Source organism: Phragmites australis, chromosome 8, assembly GCF_958298935.1.
Source record: "Phragmites australis chromosome 8, lpPhrAust1.1, whole genome shotgun sequence".
Lineage (NCBI taxonomy): Eukaryota > Viridiplantae > Streptophyta > Magnoliopsida > Poales > Poaceae > Phragmites > Phragmites australis.
The window spans coordinates 34,882,876-34,901,377 of record NC_084928.1 but is presented as its reverse complement, the minus strand read 5'-3'; the positions used below and the strand labels follow the sequence as shown (position 1 = coordinate 34,901,377).

The 18,502-nt window shown below is 43.2% G+C and overlaps 1 protein-coding gene and 8 non-coding genes across 9 annotated transcripts; 1 reads left to right on the top strand and 8 right to left on the bottom strand.

Moving 5' to 3' along the window:
- Positions 1-360: 360 nt before the first annotated feature.
- LOC133927896 (small nucleolar RNA Z102/R77) lies at positions 361-433 on the bottom strand. The gene has a single exon (XR_009911387.1). It is a non-coding gene; the product is annotated as a small nucleolar RNA Z102/R77 (small nucleolar RNA).
- A 139-nt stretch (positions 434-572) lies between these two features.
- Positions 573-673, bottom strand: LOC133927895 (small nucleolar RNA Z101). The gene has a single exon (XR_009911386.1). It is a non-coding gene; the product is annotated as a small nucleolar RNA Z101 (small nucleolar RNA).
- A 328-nt stretch (positions 674-1,001) lies between these two features.
- On the bottom strand, positions 1,002-1,108 carry LOC133927898 (small nucleolar RNA snoR97). Its single transcript, XR_009911389.1, has one exon. It is a non-coding gene; the product is annotated as a small nucleolar RNA snoR97 (small nucleolar RNA).
- A 108-nt stretch (positions 1,109-1,216) lies between these two features.
- Positions 1,217-1,333, bottom strand: LOC133927869 (small nucleolar RNA Z278). Its single transcript, XR_009911365.1, has one exon. It is a non-coding gene; the product is annotated as a small nucleolar RNA Z278 (small nucleolar RNA).
- A 74-nt stretch (positions 1,334-1,407) lies between these two features.
- Positions 1,408-1,500, bottom strand: LOC133927862 (small nucleolar RNA Z223). Its single transcript, XR_009911359.1, has one exon. It is a non-coding gene; the product is annotated as a small nucleolar RNA Z223 (small nucleolar RNA).
- A 61-nt stretch (positions 1,501-1,561) lies between these two features.
- On the bottom strand, positions 1,562-1,649 carry LOC133927902 (small nucleolar RNA U36a). Its single transcript, XR_009911393.1, has one exon. It is a non-coding gene; the product is annotated as a small nucleolar RNA U36a (small nucleolar RNA).
- A 53-nt stretch (positions 1,650-1,702) lies between these two features.
- Positions 1,703-1,848, bottom strand: LOC133927906 (small nucleolar RNA snoR134). Its single transcript, XR_009911397.1, has one exon. It is a non-coding gene; the product is annotated as a small nucleolar RNA snoR134 (small nucleolar RNA).
- An 83-nt stretch (positions 1,849-1,931) lies between these two features.
- LOC133927901 (small nucleolar RNA snoR111) lies at positions 1,932-2,058 on the bottom strand. The gene has a single exon (XR_009911392.1). It is a non-coding gene; the product is annotated as a small nucleolar RNA snoR111 (small nucleolar RNA).
- Positions 2,059-7,217: 5,159 nt separating this feature from the next.
- On the top strand, positions 7,218-11,213 carry LOC133927232 (L-ascorbate oxidase homolog). The gene is made up of 8 exons (XM_062373596.1): positions 7,218-7,525; positions 7,646-7,755; positions 8,634-8,904; positions 8,995-9,097; positions 9,190-9,538; positions 10,012-10,377; positions 10,475-10,553; positions 10,723-11,213. The coding sequence occupies exons 1-8, from the start codon at positions 7,358-7,360 to the stop codon at positions 10,933-10,935; spliced, it is 1,659 nt and encodes a 552-aa protein (XP_062229580.1). The 5' UTR covers positions 7,218-7,357; the 3' UTR covers positions 10,936-11,213.
- Positions 11,214-18,502: the final 7,289 nt, after the last annotated feature.

Here is an 18,502-nt window from a genome sequence, read left to right as displayed (position 1 = left end):
GGGTTTTAATTGCCTCCGATCCCACACCGCGGATTACAAATGCCTTGGCGCCAGGTCATGGCAACACAAGAGAGCGTTGAAAATTCAGTTGGGAGATTCATACTAAAAAACTGCATAAAAAATTCCAGCATAATTCTGGGTTTGGTTGGTCATTTTTCCAGGTAGGCTAAACACATGTTTTTCCAACTCAGGATTTCATCAGACCTCAGGATTGCCCCGTTGTCATTTTAACATATAAATGCATAGAAGACTATTAACTGACAGCAGAAGAGACGCCTATGTGAATGTGTTCTTAGTGAGCGCAACAAGGGACCCAAACGAACGGAAAACGTTCTTCTTGCAGTAAGAAGAATGTGGGGAAGATGATCAGATAGAGGTGATATAAATTGGAGGCCAGTCAAACCAATAGGGAAACATTCTCGTCATCACATCGGATCTCCACCAAGGCAAATCAGGATCTTAGAAAAAATGAAATCGAGATCAGAGAAGTACAACGATGATCCAAATAGAGAAACAAGCACATAATGAAAAAAGAAAACGAAAAAACCCTACGTCCTGAGGGATTGGAGCAAAGGATGCATCAGATCTCCAAGGTGAAAACAGGGTGTGACATCACAGAGATGCCTCAGACGCAAATTACCCATTAAAACTTGTGACTCATCATCTGCATCCATCTATCCATAGCATTGTTTTGCGGGCCTCGGTTATGAGGCGTGACATCGGTTATTTATCAAAATCTGCACTTATTTTTTGGAACGAAAAAATCTGCACTTGTCATGTCTCACTTCAGAGTCCCGTTCAGTTTAACTGGAACAATTGATCAAATTACTCTACTAGTTGATCGTTCATGCAGTTTCTAGTTCTTCGCAAATCCAATCCACAAAATAGGACTTCAGATTTGTGCGAAGCTTAAGCATCCTCCAATTGGCAAAGTCCAATCCACCAAATAGGACATCAGATTTGTACGAAACTGAAGCATCATAGCATTGCTACGATGCATCGAATCTCGTGCTGTTATTTAACTCCCATCTCACGGAAACAAAAGAGACGAAGCTGATGACAACACACATTCTCCGAATTCTTTCAGCCTCCGCGCAAATCAGAAAAACACTTGCGCTAGGATAGTTAAACTCGGCACAGTTTTGCACTGCGGCATATCTGAGAGCAGCAACAAAGACTAAACTGACAAAAGCGTAGAAGAGAAACAGCATCAGAGACCTCAGGATTGCCCGGTGACGTCATGTGAGTGCAGCAGCTCCAAGTAGGTTCTTCCTGATTAACAGGAACCTGGAGCCGGTTGCAGCCTCCTAACATTGGGCGATTCATCACTGGCAATGAGATGCAGGGTTTCTTTAAAGAAAATTTGATGATCCTAGAGAGAAACAGCTTGGTTAAGAATGCACGAAAACAAGGCTCAGATTTGAATCAGCTTGATCTGTCATGAATTCTCAGAAGCAGAACTGGCGTTGTAAGCTGAAGGTTGTATCATCACAGCCAAACCAATCACAAGAAAGGTGATGATGCTGAAGCAGAAAATAAATTGAATGGGATGATTACTGCATGGCTCATATTAAGAAATTCAACCATTATTTTTCCCTTGTGCTTCACGGGTTAGATCAGAAGCGCGGGTAAAGTTCAAATCACTGCCATCAATCAAACGCAACAGCAAAAATAAAGAACAGAGAAGAGGTGAGCAACGTGCATCTGTATCCATTGCTCTGACACAGACCATTCACGGGATGCGTCATGGCCTGCAACACTGAATGGCATGGTGGATCTAGCACAGGCAATGGGGCTTCCTTCTTCAAGGAGTGGTAATCCGACAAGCCCGGGGTTAGCACCGTGCAGAAACCAACTTAACCATCGGATCGCAAGCGATTAAAAAACAACAAAAATAGGAGAAATCGAAACAGAGGACAGAGGGGACGAAACTGTGGTCAAGCAACAATCATATTGCCTACTGAAGCCGTGGCAACTGAAACGATTTCTTGGCGCGTCGATCTATCCCCTTCCCGCAAAGGCGGCGCGCACGATGAAGTTCGTGCCCCCACCACTGGAAGAACAAGTGAGGACAGCAGAAACGCGCAACGATGCGCAAAGAAGCAAATCGAGGCCGACGCAAACCAAGTGAAACGAAAGAACAAAAGGAGAGTCAGGAGAAGGCGATCGCGGCGCGGGGTACAAGCGAGAGACGCAACGATGCTGGTGCTGCTGCGGCGGCGGCGGCGGCGGCGGCTGGCGCTTGGAACCCTAGGCTGGGAAAGAGGAGGAAGGGTTTGGTGTGGAATTTATAGCCGCTGCGGCGGCGAGGGAAAGAAGCCTGGAGGAGGTGCCGGCGGCGTCGCGAGCGCGGAAGCGGAGAAAACCTAGAAGCTGTGGGCTTCATGGGCCTCTACAAACTGAAGAGGATTTCTTTCACGAATTGGGCTTATTTTTAGAGCATTTACGCACTGGGCTTGAGCGAACTTTTTTTTAGATTTTTCACGAATTTTTAACCCAAACAATTACTTAAAGAGCTAGACGATAGCATCATCTATAATACAGAATTTTTTATAACTATTTTGATAGTTTTTTGAATTTTAAGAGCATTCAAATGTTGCTCGTTGGAAATTTCGATAATTTATTTTTAAACTCGTTGGAAGGATGATAGGAATCTAGATTTATAATTTTTTAAAATATGCACATATATTTATAATTTTTTTGATTTAAAATATATATATAAAAACTCGATCTCGAGAGGTAGATAAGGTTGGACTATTGGGCTTGAGCAAGTAGATAAGGCTGATGGCATGACCTGCAGACACACCTGTCGCCTGTTGGAAGGACGACTGCCATGAGTATAGAATTTTCAAAATTTGAAAACAGGCGTATCAATTTATAATTTTTTATTTTAAAAATATATAAATAAATAAATAATTGTACTGGATATTGGGCTTTGTGGCATCGCGGCCTTCTCATTGGAGAAAATTTTGTTAAAGACTTGGGCTTGGCCCTGCAAAACGTGTTGGGTCGTGTGAGTGTGTGATAGGCTAGGCGTCCGTTTTTTGAACGAACGACACAAAACGTGTTGGGCCCTGCAAGTCATGCCATGACACTGAACGAACGACACAAACGAATGGCACTGAAATTTTTTTCGCTATAGAGTATAGTATTCTCTACAACATATTTTTTTTAAAAAAATTATGATTATTTTAATAGTGTTTTAATTTTTAAAGTAATGAAATATAGTGTTTTTTTAACATGCCACCTGTTAGAAATGCGATATCTTTATTTTTTAAAAGGTGTCCTCTATTAAAGGGGTGACATCTTATTGTCGTATATACTACAGATAATAATTTATTTTTATAATTTTTTTAAATATATGTATAGTTATGTAATTTTTTGATTTTTGAAATATAAAGATAAAAAAGGCTCGTGTGATAGCCTGATTGGCCTGCGCCAAGCAAACTTTGCCTCGTGCTATTTTGCCATGAAAGTTCGAGGACCCATCAACTCTATATCGGTGAAGGATGCTCCACCATATCTGTCGGTGAAGGAGTTAAAGCTCCGCACCAAACCATCGGAACCCTGTCAATGAAGGATGCTCCACCATTTCTGTCGGTGCACCTCGCCATCTAGCTCCCGTCGGTCGGTCGCTGGCTCGCTGCACTTCCATAACACAGCCAGACAGGAAACCCTCCATCAAAAAAGGCGACCGTTCTTCCAACCTCCAGACCAGGTCGACCCGACCCCAATCGCAGCATAGGGTCTGATCGGTTATTGGGACGAGAGTAATCTGATTTGATTTTATGGATGTGTATAATTTTAGAGAAATATGTTGGGTTGTTTATATACATTGTTTTAGTTTGATTTGATGGATGTAAATGTATGTTTGTAATTTGAATACAAATGTACGTCTCTATGCGAGTCTATTTATTAGTGTCACAAAACTATTTTAATATGAGCAACCAATTACAGTTTCAACACTTACATGTACTCATGTGTAGGTTTAGCAATGGATTGAATCGGGTCTGGGTGGAGTAAAACCATGCCCGACTTCCCGACAATCCCAACCTAACTTGTACCCGAATAACTAAACAAGCGAAAACTCAAACTCAAACCCGAACCCGTTAAACACTCGTTGGGTTTCAGGCGCCCATCGGGTTGTACTGTGTGTGCGTGTGGCGACTGTCAGACGGCGGCGATCGGATGATGAGGCGAGGCAAGGTAGCGGTGGTCGGGTGACAGGATAGGGCTACGATGGCCAGGCGACAGGCTGGGATGACGAGGTTGGGCAGGGCAACGATGATAGGGTGAGGTAGCAGCGGCAGGGCAAGGCAGGGTGTCGACAATAGCGGTTTGGCGACGACAACGACGGACGACGGCGAATGGGACTATATTGGGTGACTTGTGGGCATCCGCGGGTGGATAATAAAATCTGAACCCGACCCGATCCTATTCGGGTACCCGACCCGGCAAACCCGTAAGCAAAAAATTTGACTCAAACTCGAACTCATTATGCGCAAAACCTGTGGGTAAACGAACCCACAGGTCCAATTGCCGTCCCTATTCATGCAGTCTTATATTTGGTCAACCAAACAGAAATTCAGTTCAACCTGTTCAGACAAATAAAAAAAACAATCTTCTTTTCAACAAATATGACTTCACTCAGTATGTTTCTTATCATCCTGTATATACGGTCTATGTAGGTAAAATTCATGGGTGTATTTGGTTCCCCAAATGAGGTTTCGTAGAGTTGCATCGTATAAGTAGTTTGAGTAAAGTCAGTTTGAGCAGAGTCATATTTGTTAAAAAGAATAGTATTTATTTAGTTATATCTGTCTGGATAAACTGAGCTAAGTTTCTGTTTGGTTGACTGAACTTGAGGTTGTATAAGCGGATACAAGAGATGAGATTGTGATCGGTTACTCGTATAAGATGATTTTGTAACACTGACAAGTAAGCTTGTCTTACTTGTCTATATGAGTAGATGCAGAGCCTGAATCGAGTTTCACTTCCGAGGCACGACGATGTTGTATATTTGCATCATCGAATTAAATTGGAACAGTAATACATACGATCAAACATGCTTCTTTCTAAAATTATACTCGTCCATCAAATCCGTTTGTTAAAGATTCAAACAACAAGATACACTTTAATACCATGGCCAACGGCTTCTTTTCGGGACGAAAATCCCGTCGTGAAGGGATTGTCGTTCATTTCAGCGTTCTAACGGTTTTTCTTCACGGTTTTCATCGTAAAAGGATTATTAAAGTCATTCCATTCATAACGAGATTCTCACTTCTTTCCCTTTAATATTCACCTCGAATGAAAGTTATTAGAGATGAGAGAAAATAAAGAGAATAAAAAAAATAAGATAAAAAATTATAATTAGAGATGGTCTAAATACACAACCAATCGTATCCATAATATCCCATGCATCTTCACGTACAGGCAAAGCGAGGTATCTCGAACCTTCCCATCATCCACCCTAAAAAAAACCTTTCCATCATCCGCAGGTGAGGTGGGCAACACGACGACCATGCACGGGCACGGCCACCTTTTTGTCGAGTAGGAAGTAGAGATAAAAAAACAAAAAACCGAGCCCGTGGCAGCTGCAAAGAGACGCCGCTGTGCGTGCCCAACTGCCAATCAGCCCATGTGGGTTAAGCAGCTTAGCTCGTTCAGATCGAGCGCACGTGTAGCAGCGTGTTTAGTTTTCTGCATAGCTTTTGTAAAGTTATATTATATAAATAAATTGAGAGAAATTAAACTGAATTAGCTCATATTTGTTGAATAATAATGTTTAATTACTTGTATCAATTTAGATAAGCTGAGTTGAATTTATGTTTGATTGATTAAATCTAAGATCGTATAATCAGATAAAAGAGTTAAGGTCGTGATTGGTTATTCGAACGAAAATACTTTTGTGACCCTTATAAGTGAGCTTACATACGCCAGATCAGATTACGGAAAAGTTAAAATTGAGTTTTACCCCTGAACCAGAACAAAATCATATATTTACATGTATCGAGTCTAACTACAATAATAGATATAGACAAATAAACATATATTTTTTCAAAATTCTATACATACACTAAACCAGAATAAAAAAAATGCGAAAAACCAAACATACATAAGCGGAGGCAGATGGGAACGTGAGGGCCGGCCAACCGGGCAAGTGGTGCATACTGCAGACGTGCAGAGGCAGAGCAGCTAGCCAGCTAGGTAGCGGGGGCACGCGCCACATGCGGTTGATGGCTCTGCCGCTGCACGGCGCACAGTCGCACACCCTCGCGGATCTGTTCGCGCACGCTCGTCCGCGCGCGGTGGTCGGGAATCGCCGCCCTGACCGGGCGGGCAAAGGTGGCGCCGGCAAGCCTTTCGGCGGGGGAGAAGGCCGGGGTTTTGCCCGACGACGCGTTTCTCCGGGCTTCGGTAAGCATGTCGCGTCTGGATACTGGACTGGGCACCACGCCGGTGCTGGCAGTAAAGCTGAAACGTGAACGCAGCTCTACTTGGCGCCGCACGCGCAGGATTTTAAGCCCTGAGCTGCGGAAGTGGGCCGCCGTTTCCCACGCGGCCACGTCCCCGTGACAGCTCACGCCACCACCACCGCCCCCTTAGATCACGAGCACCATTTGCAACTCGAATCTATCGCCAACCCCAACTGCGCATCCGTCCAGCTCCCACCAATTGCCATCAGCGCAGGATAAAATCTGCATCTCATTAAGAATTTGTTTGACAGAGTTTTTAAGTAGTTTTTTTTATTGAAATTAGGTCAACTCCAACGGAGTCCTCAAATTTACATATTCCCGTGCTACAGTACTTTGCGGTCTACTGTAGTACTAGAAATTTATCTCTAACAGATCCTCTATCCAGTGATACAGTACTGCAGTGGATGCTGTAATAGTATTTTGAGGATAGAAATTTGAGATAGCTGTTGGAGATGATCTTAGAAGAGCTTTTAGTTTACTGTGTGAAATCTGTAGAAGTAATTATCTGAAATTAACGGGAAGCTGGAGAGCTGAAAAAAACAGCTCCCCTTAATTCACTTTCTGCATAAAATCATTTCTTTAATATATTTTATTTTAAAAAATTATTTTTAACCACAGAATCAATTCCTCTGAAAAATCATTCTCAGTAAAAAATTTAAATAATAAAAAACTATACCGATTAGACCTTACACTCTCTTCTCTCCTCAGTCCTACCCTCCCGTCGTCAGGGATCGATACCTTTCGTCCCTCTTTCCCTCCCTGCCTGCCTGCCACTCTTTGACCCCTGCAGCTTCCACACCTGTGTCCAGCTGAGCTGCGATAAAAGAGTGAGAGGAGTGTACAGTGGTCACTCGTAGCGCGGTACTAGCCATTGGAGTGAGATGGGGAGAATGGAGGCCCCCTCCTCATCCACCTCCCTCTGCCTCCTCGTCCTCCTCCTCGCCTCACTGCCCTCCTCCCTCCTCCTGGTGCGGGGCGACGATCCCTACAGGTTCTACACATGGAACATCACCTTCGGCGACATCTACCCTCTCGGCGTCAAGCAGCAGGTACATGCATTGCATGATTGCGTCTCTGTTCGGCCTGAGCTGCGTGTGGTTTCACTGCAAGAAGAGCGGGGGGCGACTGATTTAGCTGCATTTGCTAATGGTCGTGTGAATGTGATGCAGGGGATACTGATTAACGGGCAGTTCCCGGGGCCGCAGATCGACGCCGTGACCAACGACAACATCATCGTGAATGTCTTTAACAACCTGCCTGCCCCCTTCCTCCTCTCATGGTAATTTACTACTAGCAGTTTTCTATCAACCTTGGCATGTTTGGCCTTAGTTGATGTCATAGATTTGTGGTTGCATTGGCGTGATCCAGATCATGTTTTGAATCTTGGAAACGTGTCCTGTTTCTCACTGAAAATGTTAGCTTCTGAGATTACCGGGTACATGTCGATTTCTTCACACATGCTACATTGTTGCTGGGACTGGAATTGGCTGTTCAAATATGGACACACGAAAAGAATAAGCCAGGACTTCAAAGTGCAAGTTGACAATTAAAATTTCTTCAATAGAGCAGGCTCAGCTGTGAATCTTGATCTCATAGGTGTCTTGCAGAGCTTGTTTTGTTGTTACTGTATGATGTCCACAGAGTGAGCTGTTTCAGGAAAAAAATTTATTGCTTCCTTTTCCTTAGTAGCTAGAGGAATCTGATATTGTTATTATATCCACTCACATATTTATCCATTTATATTTTTCCTCCTTTCTTTGTGCTTTCGCTTTCCTTCCCGATCCATGATGAAAAGAGCATACGATGTACAGCTAATGCTACTAGAACAGTGGGGCCTAATATGCTTTCTTTAGCATTGAGCATGTGCAGATTAGTGCGATCTCTGCTCTCTTTTGACTCAAGTGTGGACTACTTCTTGCCACATTGAGATAGCTATTTGTGTGGCAGGAAACTTCTTGTATAAGAAAACAGGCATTGCCAATATTAGCTATGCTCTAACTATACTGAATGTTAAGTTGTTAACTGCATCAGTCTCATGGTTACTTGATCTTGAACCGTCGTATGACGCCTACTGATGTTAATTTTGCACACGGGTGTTTGGGCTATGGAAATAAATAGCAATGTATATTCTGTTTTTTGACGGTTCATACATTGTAGGCAAGGAATTCAGCAGAGGAGGAGCTCATGGCAAGACGGCGTGTATGGTACCAACTGCCCGATCCCTCCGGGGGGCAATTTCACTTACAACATGCAATTCAAGGACCAAATTGGGAGCTACTACTACTTCCCTTCCCTTGCATTCCACAAGGCAGCCGGTGGGTATGGTGGCATCAGGGTCCTTAGCCGCCCAAGGATCCCAGTTCCATTCGACCCCCCTGCTGGTGATTTCACCATATTGACTGGTGACTGGTTTAAACTCAATCACACTGTATGTTTATATTCTGATGTACCTCGCATTGTATTGTAGCACTTACTTAATTTGGTACACCACTAAAACTGAAACGGTAATTTTTCTCAGGACTTGCAAGGCATTTTGGACAGTGGCAATGACCTGCCATTGCCAGATGGGCTTCTTATTAATGGTCAAGGCTGGAATGGCAACAGATTCACGGTAGACCAAGGTAAATCTCATTGAGTAAATCAGAACTCTGGACAAGTAGTTCATCTTTGTATAGACATAGTTGCACTAAATTGCTTGATGTAATCTTGATAGGGAAAACATACCGTTTTCGGGTGTCGAATGTTGGTATCGCATTGTCAGTGAACATAAGGATTCAAGGCCATTCCATGCTTCTGGTTGAGGTGGAGGGATCACACAGCATGCAGAGCACATACACATCGATCGATGTCCATCTAGGCCAGTCCTACTCGTTCCTTGTTACAGCTGATCAGCCACCTGCAGACTACTCCATAATTGTCTCGACACGTTTCACCAACCCTGTGCTCACCACCAGTGCCATCCTCCACTACAGCAACTCAAATGGGGTCGCCGCAACAGTACCACCTCCCCCAGCGCCTACAGTCGAGATCGACTTTTCTCTTAACCAGGCTAGATCAATTCGGTAAGTTTGTCCATGACATATTGTATATTGTGATTTCAGTAGGAGTAGCATGAAAACGCTTAGTTTTCATTATTGCACCCCTCAAGTGATGGATTTTTAGAATTTTGGAAGTCATTAAAAATGTTTCTTCCTACACTAGATCCCAGGTTAAAATGTCTCTTAAGGAGACCTTCGCAATTGTAACTTGACAAGAAGATTTGAATAGCCCGACTCAAGGATGGCATGAGCATTTCATTTTGAAATTTTGTTGGAACATTCGAGTAACTACAGTATTTTGGGTTTTCTCTGTTCATTTGTTTAACACTCTTAGCTTATATCATTATATGAACAACATTGCTTTGGATATCATATCTAGCAACATTACTGATATACTGAAGTCGCATTCACCAGTTTTCTTCCTAGAACCACGCATTCATCACTTTGAAAGTCAAAACATTTCCTTTTCCCTGGCTCTGTTGCCCAACTCTAAACAGGTGGAATCTAACAGCAAGTGGACCAAGGCCAAATCCTCAAGGTTCTTACCACTACGGTCTTGTCAACACCACAAGAACCATCAGGCTTGCCAACTCGCGGGCTACCATCAACGGCAAGCTGAGATATGCTGTCAACAGTATCTCCTTCATCCCAGCTGATACTCCTCTCAAGGTTGCAGATTTCTACAACATTCAGGGAGTGTTCACACTGGGCAGCATGCCTGACAACCCAACCGGCGGTGGTGCCTATCTCCAGACCGCTGTCATGGCGGCCAACATGCGGGAATATGTCGAGATCATATTTGAGAACGCGGAGAACTTTGTGCAGTCATGGCACATTGACGGTTACGCGTTCTGGGTCGTCGGGTGCGTATCCTAATGCCATTCTTGCATACCCTGGCTTGTTTCATGTCACTGGTGAATCAGTTACTGAAGAAGGGTAATTTTTTTTCTGGATGAACAGGATGGATGGAGGACAGTGGATACCAGCAAGCCGTCAGGGTTACAACCTTAGGGATGCCATTGCTCGGTACACCTTGCAGGTATTGTTAACGCTGTCACTCGCTGTAGTTCACCATGGTCTACTCATATTCCTGAATATGCAAGTACCGGCACAATGTTGTTACCATGCCATTACAACGTTGTTATTCTGATGGCTGAACTAAATCATCACTTCATTTCTCTTACATGGCCTATTTTTTTTTTCTTCAGGTGTTCCCTCAGTCATGGACAGCCATCTACATGCCACTGGACAACGTGGGTATGTGGAACGTCAGGTCGGAGAGCTGGGGCAGGCAGTACCTCGGCCAGCAGTTCTACCTCCGGGTCTACTCACCGGCGAACTCGTGGCGGGACGAGAACCCGATCCCGAAGAATGCGCTTCTCTGCGGCCGGGCTTCTGGGCGCAAGACTAGGCCTCTCTGAATCTGAAGTTCTGAACTGACCCTGTTTCGTGTCACGAAGGGGTGACTGAAACTTCTGGGGATCAGATGAGGGAAGAGGACACATAATTCTGCTCAGATTGCCGAGCAGAATTCCAATTCTTTTGACAAACTTGAGATGTCTGTAGAGTTCCATTTGTGGCGTTGTGACACTCATATTATTTAGCAATTATAGTTAAAATGGTTCATGCGAACGAATTCTTTGTATGGGATGCTTTCTTGCTTCCTCACTATTGATTGGTGAGAATATTCATGTGGTGTTTTTTTTTGATAGAAATGCATTCCATGAGACCACTGGCTCAGTCAAAACGCTGGCCTCATGAGCGAGTACAAAGCCTGGGAAATGATCCAACCAAAATTTAGGATCAATTCCGTTAAGACTAGCACCATACTTTGCTAAACAATCTGCTACTGTATTACAATCGCGAGGGCAGTGGATCACCCTAGCATCATTGAAATTTAACAATCGCAGACTCTTTAATTCCTTCACCAGGACACCGAATGGAGAGTAATCAAAGGCAGAACCTGTTACAACATTCACCACGTTGGACGCATCAGACTCAAGAACTATGTTTGTCATGCCCCATTTATTGGTCTGTTGAATAGCTATCAGGCCGCTTCTAGCTCTGCCTACATAGCGCTACTCACATTCTGTTTATATCCTGCGCCTGCAGCTCGAAGTATTCCATGCTCATCGCGCACGGCAAATCCCCAACCACTGTATTTGTCACTTTCCTGAAAAGATGCATCAATATTAATCTTGAGAAACTGGCTGGTCTGAGCTTTCCATAGTGTTGCCGGTTGTCCAACAGTGCACTTTGTTTTTTCTTTTCTTTTTCCAATAGCTTGAAATCTGCAAGAAAGGAAGCTATGCGGTGTCTGATCTCATAATTGTTTCGTCTGCCTTCCCCTGAGTTGATTTTGTTCCTTGCCGTCCACCACACCCAGAGCAAAGTACATACTTTAAGCTGCTCGTCAGGTTCCAGAGTTCATAGTACTCTGAACATCCCCTTGGTGACAGACTACCTTGTAATTTCAGTCGAATATGCTCCAGATTTTTCCTTTTCCAGATATCTTTCACCCATTTACATTTCAGGAACACACGGCCTCCATCTTCATCCAAACGACAACACATCGGGCATCTTGTATTTGTATCAACTCCCTTGCGTACAAGCGCCATAAAAACATTTTCATCTTGTTAGGGGCCGGGAGCTGCCATATTTTCTTCCATATTGGGATATCACTCACTTCCCCATCAGAAGTGTCAGTGTCTCTTTGTAGTTTATGGTCTCGCAATTGGATACCCAATTTGTAAGCTGATTTAACTGAAAACAAGCCCTTCGCATCAAAATGTCATGCTGGTATGTCCTCAAATTGTTCCATAATCGGTATTGTTAAAATACATGTGGCGTCACTTGGGCAAAAAATTGATCTCACCAACTCATAATCCCACCTCGAGGTAACTGGGTCAATTAGCTCAGAGACATGATGAAAGATGCATTGACCTCTGACAGTAGCAAGCCTTTGTGTTACTCCTCTCGGTATCCAAGGATCACTCCATATCTCAATGGATTCTCCATTTCCCACATGCCAGATTATGCTTTCTTTAACAAGTTGCACACCTTTCAAAATACTTCGCCAGGTATATGAAATTCCCGATTTTGGCAATGCCTTGAGAAGGTCACCGTCAAGGTAATACTGAGCCTTTAGGACCCTGGTGCACAGGGATTCAGGATATAAGAAGAACCTCCATGCTTGCCTTGACAACATGATTTGGTTGAAGGTATGCAGATCTCTAAAACCGAGGCCCCCCTTCTTTTTTGATCTTGTCATTTTTTCCCCAGCTTACCCAATGTATTTTCATTCATGTGGTGCTTTGGTTATACATACAGATGAACTATAGAGTATATTAACAGGTTTGTTATTTTAGAGTTGACATTTTTTTTGTGAAAATAGTCAAAATTTTCACCTCCGATCTTCTTGAAGAAGGCGGTGGTGGATGGTGGCCGTCGGTGGGGGCTCGCAAGGCTACCCTAGCGGCTACAACAACTACTCATTGGAATGCATAACAAAATCTGAAGAAGCACCGAAAATGAACAATACATACAAATAAATGCACCTTCACAGTTGTATAGCGTAAACTTTCTAGGACACAAACTTGAAAGAGAAGCAAACCGTTTCAAAATAGTTAACGACTGGATTAGTTGGAACTTTTTGCAAAGCACACCCTAAACTTCTCCCCTCCTCCCCAAATTGATTCCAAAGGCTTTTTCAAAGTCAAGCTTTAGAACCACTATTTATCTTTTAGAATGCTGACATTGACAAATGTATTCAAAAGCCCAAGCTAAACAATCTTGAATAGTTCTTTTCTTAATAAAACCATACTGGTTTTTATGCAACAAAGGAATAATGATAGCTTGTAGTCAGTTGGCCATTAGTTTTGTGATCAATTTCATAACACAATTGAGGAGAGATATGGGCCAGAAAGCATTAACTCCAGTAGGATTGTTATTCTTGGGCACTAAGGTTATGAAGGAGTTGTTTATTGCTTGCAAATATAGATTGCCACTAAAGAAATCATGACATAGCTTGTAAAAATCTTCTTTTATGATGTTCCAACATTTCTTGAGAAAGAGACCATTAAACCCGTTAGGACCAGGGGATTTGTCTATTGACATTTGCAAAAACCACTTTATCTATCTCTCTTTATTAAAGGAAGCAAAGTGGTGTCTTAGGAACTCATTTCTCTGAACAATATCTTCTAAGTTGAAATGCATTTGTGGATTTGTGGTTGTACCAATTATTTCTTTGTAATTTTCCTAGAGAATTGCTGCTTTTTCAAGGTGATCAATGACTAAACTTCCATCTAGTGCTTAAAGACTAGTGATGGTATTCCTTTTGTATGGAAAAAATCCTGTACTCTCATCATCCTCAAACTTTATTCATCTGTAGAATATCTTTTTTTCTAACATTTCTTTTTTGTATTGGAGTAACCTCATAATGTGCTCTTTTTTTCTAACATTTCTTTTTTGTATTGGAGTAACCTCATAATGTGCGTCTTCAAAATTTTCCTGAAAATGCTTTCCTGTATAAAAAGTGCCCATTGTTCTTCAAGTTTGTCAAGGACAACTAGCACTGTATCATATTCTTTGAGTAGATTGTTCAATTGTGTAATGCATTTACTCCATCTCTTTAGGTCTCTTCGGAGAAGGTTGAGTTTAGCAGAGACTATAGTTGCACTGTTACTTGCTCTCACTTCAGTGTTCCATATGTTTTGAACCAGTTCAAAGAAACCTAGATGATCAACCCAAAAGTTATCAAACCTAAACACTTATGCCTTGGGGATTGATGTACCAATTTGAACCATACAAGAAATGTGATGTATTGCCATTGGCAGAAGCAAAGTGTTGGGGAAGTAAAAAATCCAATTAGTGGATGTGAAGCACCGATCAATTTGGCTCGAGAAGGGATTCCTCCTACATGTTACTCCAAGTGTATTTTCTTCCTTTAAGAGGAATTTCAAGCGGCCTCAAATTACTTAAGATATCATTAAAAATAAAAATATCGTACATATATTCCTAGCATATCCTTGTTTTGGGCTTAGTAATTTTGAAAATAACAGGCACAGCAAGACCTTTTATGTTTTTTTTTTATTATGTGATCATATCTAATTAGACATTTCATGGTCAATGTTGCTCCCTTTCTGTCTTCTATATGTTTACCGCATTTGAAAATGTTAATGACACTCCATATCCCATATAACATCATCCTATAAAAGTCCCTGCCCTTATTCTTATTTCCCTTCTTTTGTTAACTTTATTCAAACAAATTTTTGCTGTGCAATTTCCTCTGATGGAAATGTGGTTGCAATTGGTAGTTATGACACAACTGCTGTGATCTGGCATGCGTTTCGAGGAAGACCAAGTGATAAAAAATTAAGGAGCACAAATTTTGAACTTTCAGACAAGGACCATGCTATAATGGAAAGGCATTTGTTCATATCTTATGTGGTCACGATGACACCATAACATGCTTATTTGTTAGCATGGAACTAGAAATTGTTATTAGTGGTTCAAAAGATGGAACTTGTATTTTTCATATGTTGCGTCAAGGGAGATATGTTGGTCCATTTAGTATCCTTCAGATATGGGTTTGCCGAAATTGGTGACATCACAACATGGGAGAATGGTATTATATTATGAGGAGTGACCTCTCCTTGCACATGTGTTTCCATCGATGGAAAACATATTGCTTCGTCGATCAGCATCAAGTGGACGTCTCAGTTGCATGGAACTTAGTTGTTGTGAAGAGTTCATGGTCTTCGCTGGTGAGCATGGGCAAATAGTTCTGCGTTCTATGCATTCTCTTGATATTGTTTCGAGGTATGATGGAGTTGAGAAGACAATTACTTCTCTAGCCGTGACCCCTGAGGATTGCTTCATAGAAGGAACCAAGGATGTGGTAGCTTGCTTGTATTTTCAATAGAAAATCCTCTCCCTCGAAGGGGGAGCATGCCACGAAATAGAATCAAGCCCTCCGCAACTGGTTAAGTTGTGAACTCATGATGAACTTCTGACTGCAAGAAATCCACAAAAAAATCGCCCTTCAGGCTATAACCATAAGGTATGTCAGGCTTGAATTGAGTTGCCTCTCTCATATTTATCTAAACCATAGGGCCTTTTCTCATGTTTTTTCTTCAGTGTTATGCATTTTTTACACCAAATATCCTTTCGATTTTATATTTCTATGTTTCATTGTCCTGTAGAAGTACTTCTGCATTCGTCTCTTAGACCTGCAAGATGAACTGCGCTTTGAGTTATCCACTATTTATTGCTTATAATGTACCTGAATGAAAAATGTTTTGATCCCTTTGCCTATTTCATCCGGAACACATTTCGATTTTAGGTTAATATTGCCTCCTTTAGCTATCCTAGGATTTTTACAACCATAATGTATTTTAATCTAGCAGGATATCCTAGCCTATATTGAAAGCCAGATCGCCTTACAACGCATAGATGAGGAAAGGAAAGTTTATGACTGGGGACACGAGCGTCAAGTCAAGCATGAACAAAATTAGACCGGCTAGCTAAACTCCCAAAAGACATTGGACAATAAACTAACCAGAATGTATTTGATTACAGTTAGTGATGTTTTAATATTCACTAGTGAACTAAAACTACGTTAGGGTTTATTAAGTAAAGTACAATATGTCTGATAGGTAATATACCTACCAGACCCAAAAGATTCATGTCAGGTTTAGTTCTAGACTTCTGTAAAACATTGATTAGTTCTTATTACAATACGTATTGGAACTGCAAATATTCTTGATGAAAGTGTTGATTATAGAATTTCCTTGAAACTCTATGCAGGTCATTAACAGAAAAACTTGTTCATTCTCATTATTCTGTACATAAAGCACGAACATTAGATCAAATCGTGTGAGATTCAGGAATGAGGATTTTCAATGTATTCAGTTGATGATGATGAGCATTCAATCTTACTGTAGTGAACTAATGTGCTAAACACTAATTAGCGCCAGATCCATAGTTGACTTCAGGGTAGGCACAAGCGTCTTTCGGTCTTCATCCGGTAGTAATTTACATACATCACAATTTTACAGAGGTGTGGCATGTTATTTCTGTTGTTGTTTTAGTGTATGGAATACCTTTCCTCCAACAGTATGTCTGTGAGATCATGTGTGCTGAAAATGTGCAAAATTGGCATTATTACGAAATTGGCAAAATTAGCAAAGTGCTTAGCATGTGATGATATGACACTACAACAGAACTGGTCATCTGCGTCGGATCATCAGTACCAGCTAGGCCAGAACTAGTATTGATAAAGTATCAGTGTCGGTTCATAACATTTCACGCTCGATCAATGATTGAGTCGGGTTGAACCAACACTGATACTTAGTATCAGTGCTAGCTTTTAAAACAAATCGACACAGATACTTTAGTGTCGGCTAGTAATCATGAACCATCACTGATATCACTAATAATCTTGAACGGATTCAAACTTTTCAATAGATCCTAATTTTGGCAGTAGGCTTACGTCCGGATCTAGCTTGTCCTCTCTCACTCACTCATTCTCTGCTTATCACTTCGCCACAACAACTCTCTCTCTCTCTCTCTCTCTCTCTCTCTCTCTCTCTCTCATCTCTTCGCCATTCTCTCTCAGCTCTCTCTCCGCGCTGGAGCTCCGTCCCAAATCTCTGATCTCACACTGTCGGAGGATTAACTCCAGTCGCAGGAATCCCGAGAGACCCCTTTTTAGAGATTCGGCCGGGGGGATGATCCTGAGTATGTTCGTCGGAGAAATAAATAGGAATGAATGCAACTGCCGGTGGTGGTGGAATGACCTAGTGCAAAAAGAAGTAAATGCACCAGAATTTAGACAGGTTCGGGCCGCACGGGGGCGTAACACCCTACTCCTGTATGGATACTATAAATACCCTGAGGAAATCCCTCAAGGATGTTGCTGGTTACAAGAATGTTGGTCTATCTTAGAATCTGGGGCTCTTTGTTTTTCGGCCTGTCTCGTGCTGCTCACTTCTCGGCCGTGTTTCTCTTGTGCTGCGTTCTTGTCTATGCTTAAGGATCTATTCCAGATGTTTCCTTCTGTGCTGCTGGCTGCTTTAAATACCCGCCGGCAGCAACGTGCCCCGAACGGGAGGGAGGGGGCACGAGTTCTGAGACACCATAAATGGAAATAGCGTCATCATTTTCTCTGGGCGAAGTGACCGGAGGTGGAAAATACGGCACACGCCCGGTCATCCGTCACCATAAATGGCCTGGCAACGGGCGTCGTGGAGAGGGCCCACCGGGCAGCCGCAGAGCGGCCCGGCGTGCCCGCCCTGTCTTGTTCCCCTGCCACAGCAGCGCGGCAGACGGAACGCCTTGGCCCTCACGACGTTATCTTGAGACGGGCCGGATAGCACGGGACGGAACCCGTGCAATTAATAACCCCACGCCTCTCTGCCAGAACGTGGCAGGAACTGACGCTGAGCGCGGCGGGAGCAGTTGGAGATGACAGTCCACGCACGCTCTTTAAATGCGGCATTGGGCCTTTGACTGGCTGACACCTAATCGGTGGGCCCCTCGGGGGCCTCCACCAGGGGGCTTTCTGGGTCATCGGGGTACTGAGTGCTCGGGGGGGTACTGTTCATCTCCCCGAGCACCCTCTCCCGAGAATGCTCTTTCTTGTCCTCGGGGAACCGAGTGCTCGGGGGTACTGTTCACCTCCGCGAGCACTCTCTCCCGGGCACACTTGTACGGATCCTTGGGGAACCGAGTACTCGGGGGCTGCTACACGCAGCCCCGAGCACTCTCTCCCGGAACTTTCTTCGGTGAGTCCTCGGGATACTTGGGTGCCCAGGGGCCACCGCCGGCGACCCCGGGCATGCTTCTTCCGGTGCTTAGCTCTCCTGGTCGTCGGGGGACTAAGGTGCTCGGGGGTCACCGTACACCTTCCCGAGCACTTTCTTCCCGGTACTTAGATTTCGTGGATCATCGGGGAACTGGGGTACTCGGGGGCCATGGACTGCAGCC

Bases quoted from the DNA above. Each gene is read 5' to 3' on its own strand.
- LOC133927232 (XM_062373596.1), top strand. From the start codon at position 7,358: ATGGGGAGAATGGAGGCCCCCTCCTCATCCACCTCCCTCTGCCTCCTC. The intron at 8,905-8,994 runs GTATGTTTATAT...AATTTTTCTCAG, and splicing joins GGTTTAAACTCAATCACACT to GACTTGCAAGGCATTTTGGA. The intron at 10,378-10,474 runs GTGCGTATCCTA...CTGGATGAACAG, and splicing joins TACGCGTTCTGGGTCGTCGG to GATGGATGGAGGACAGTGGA.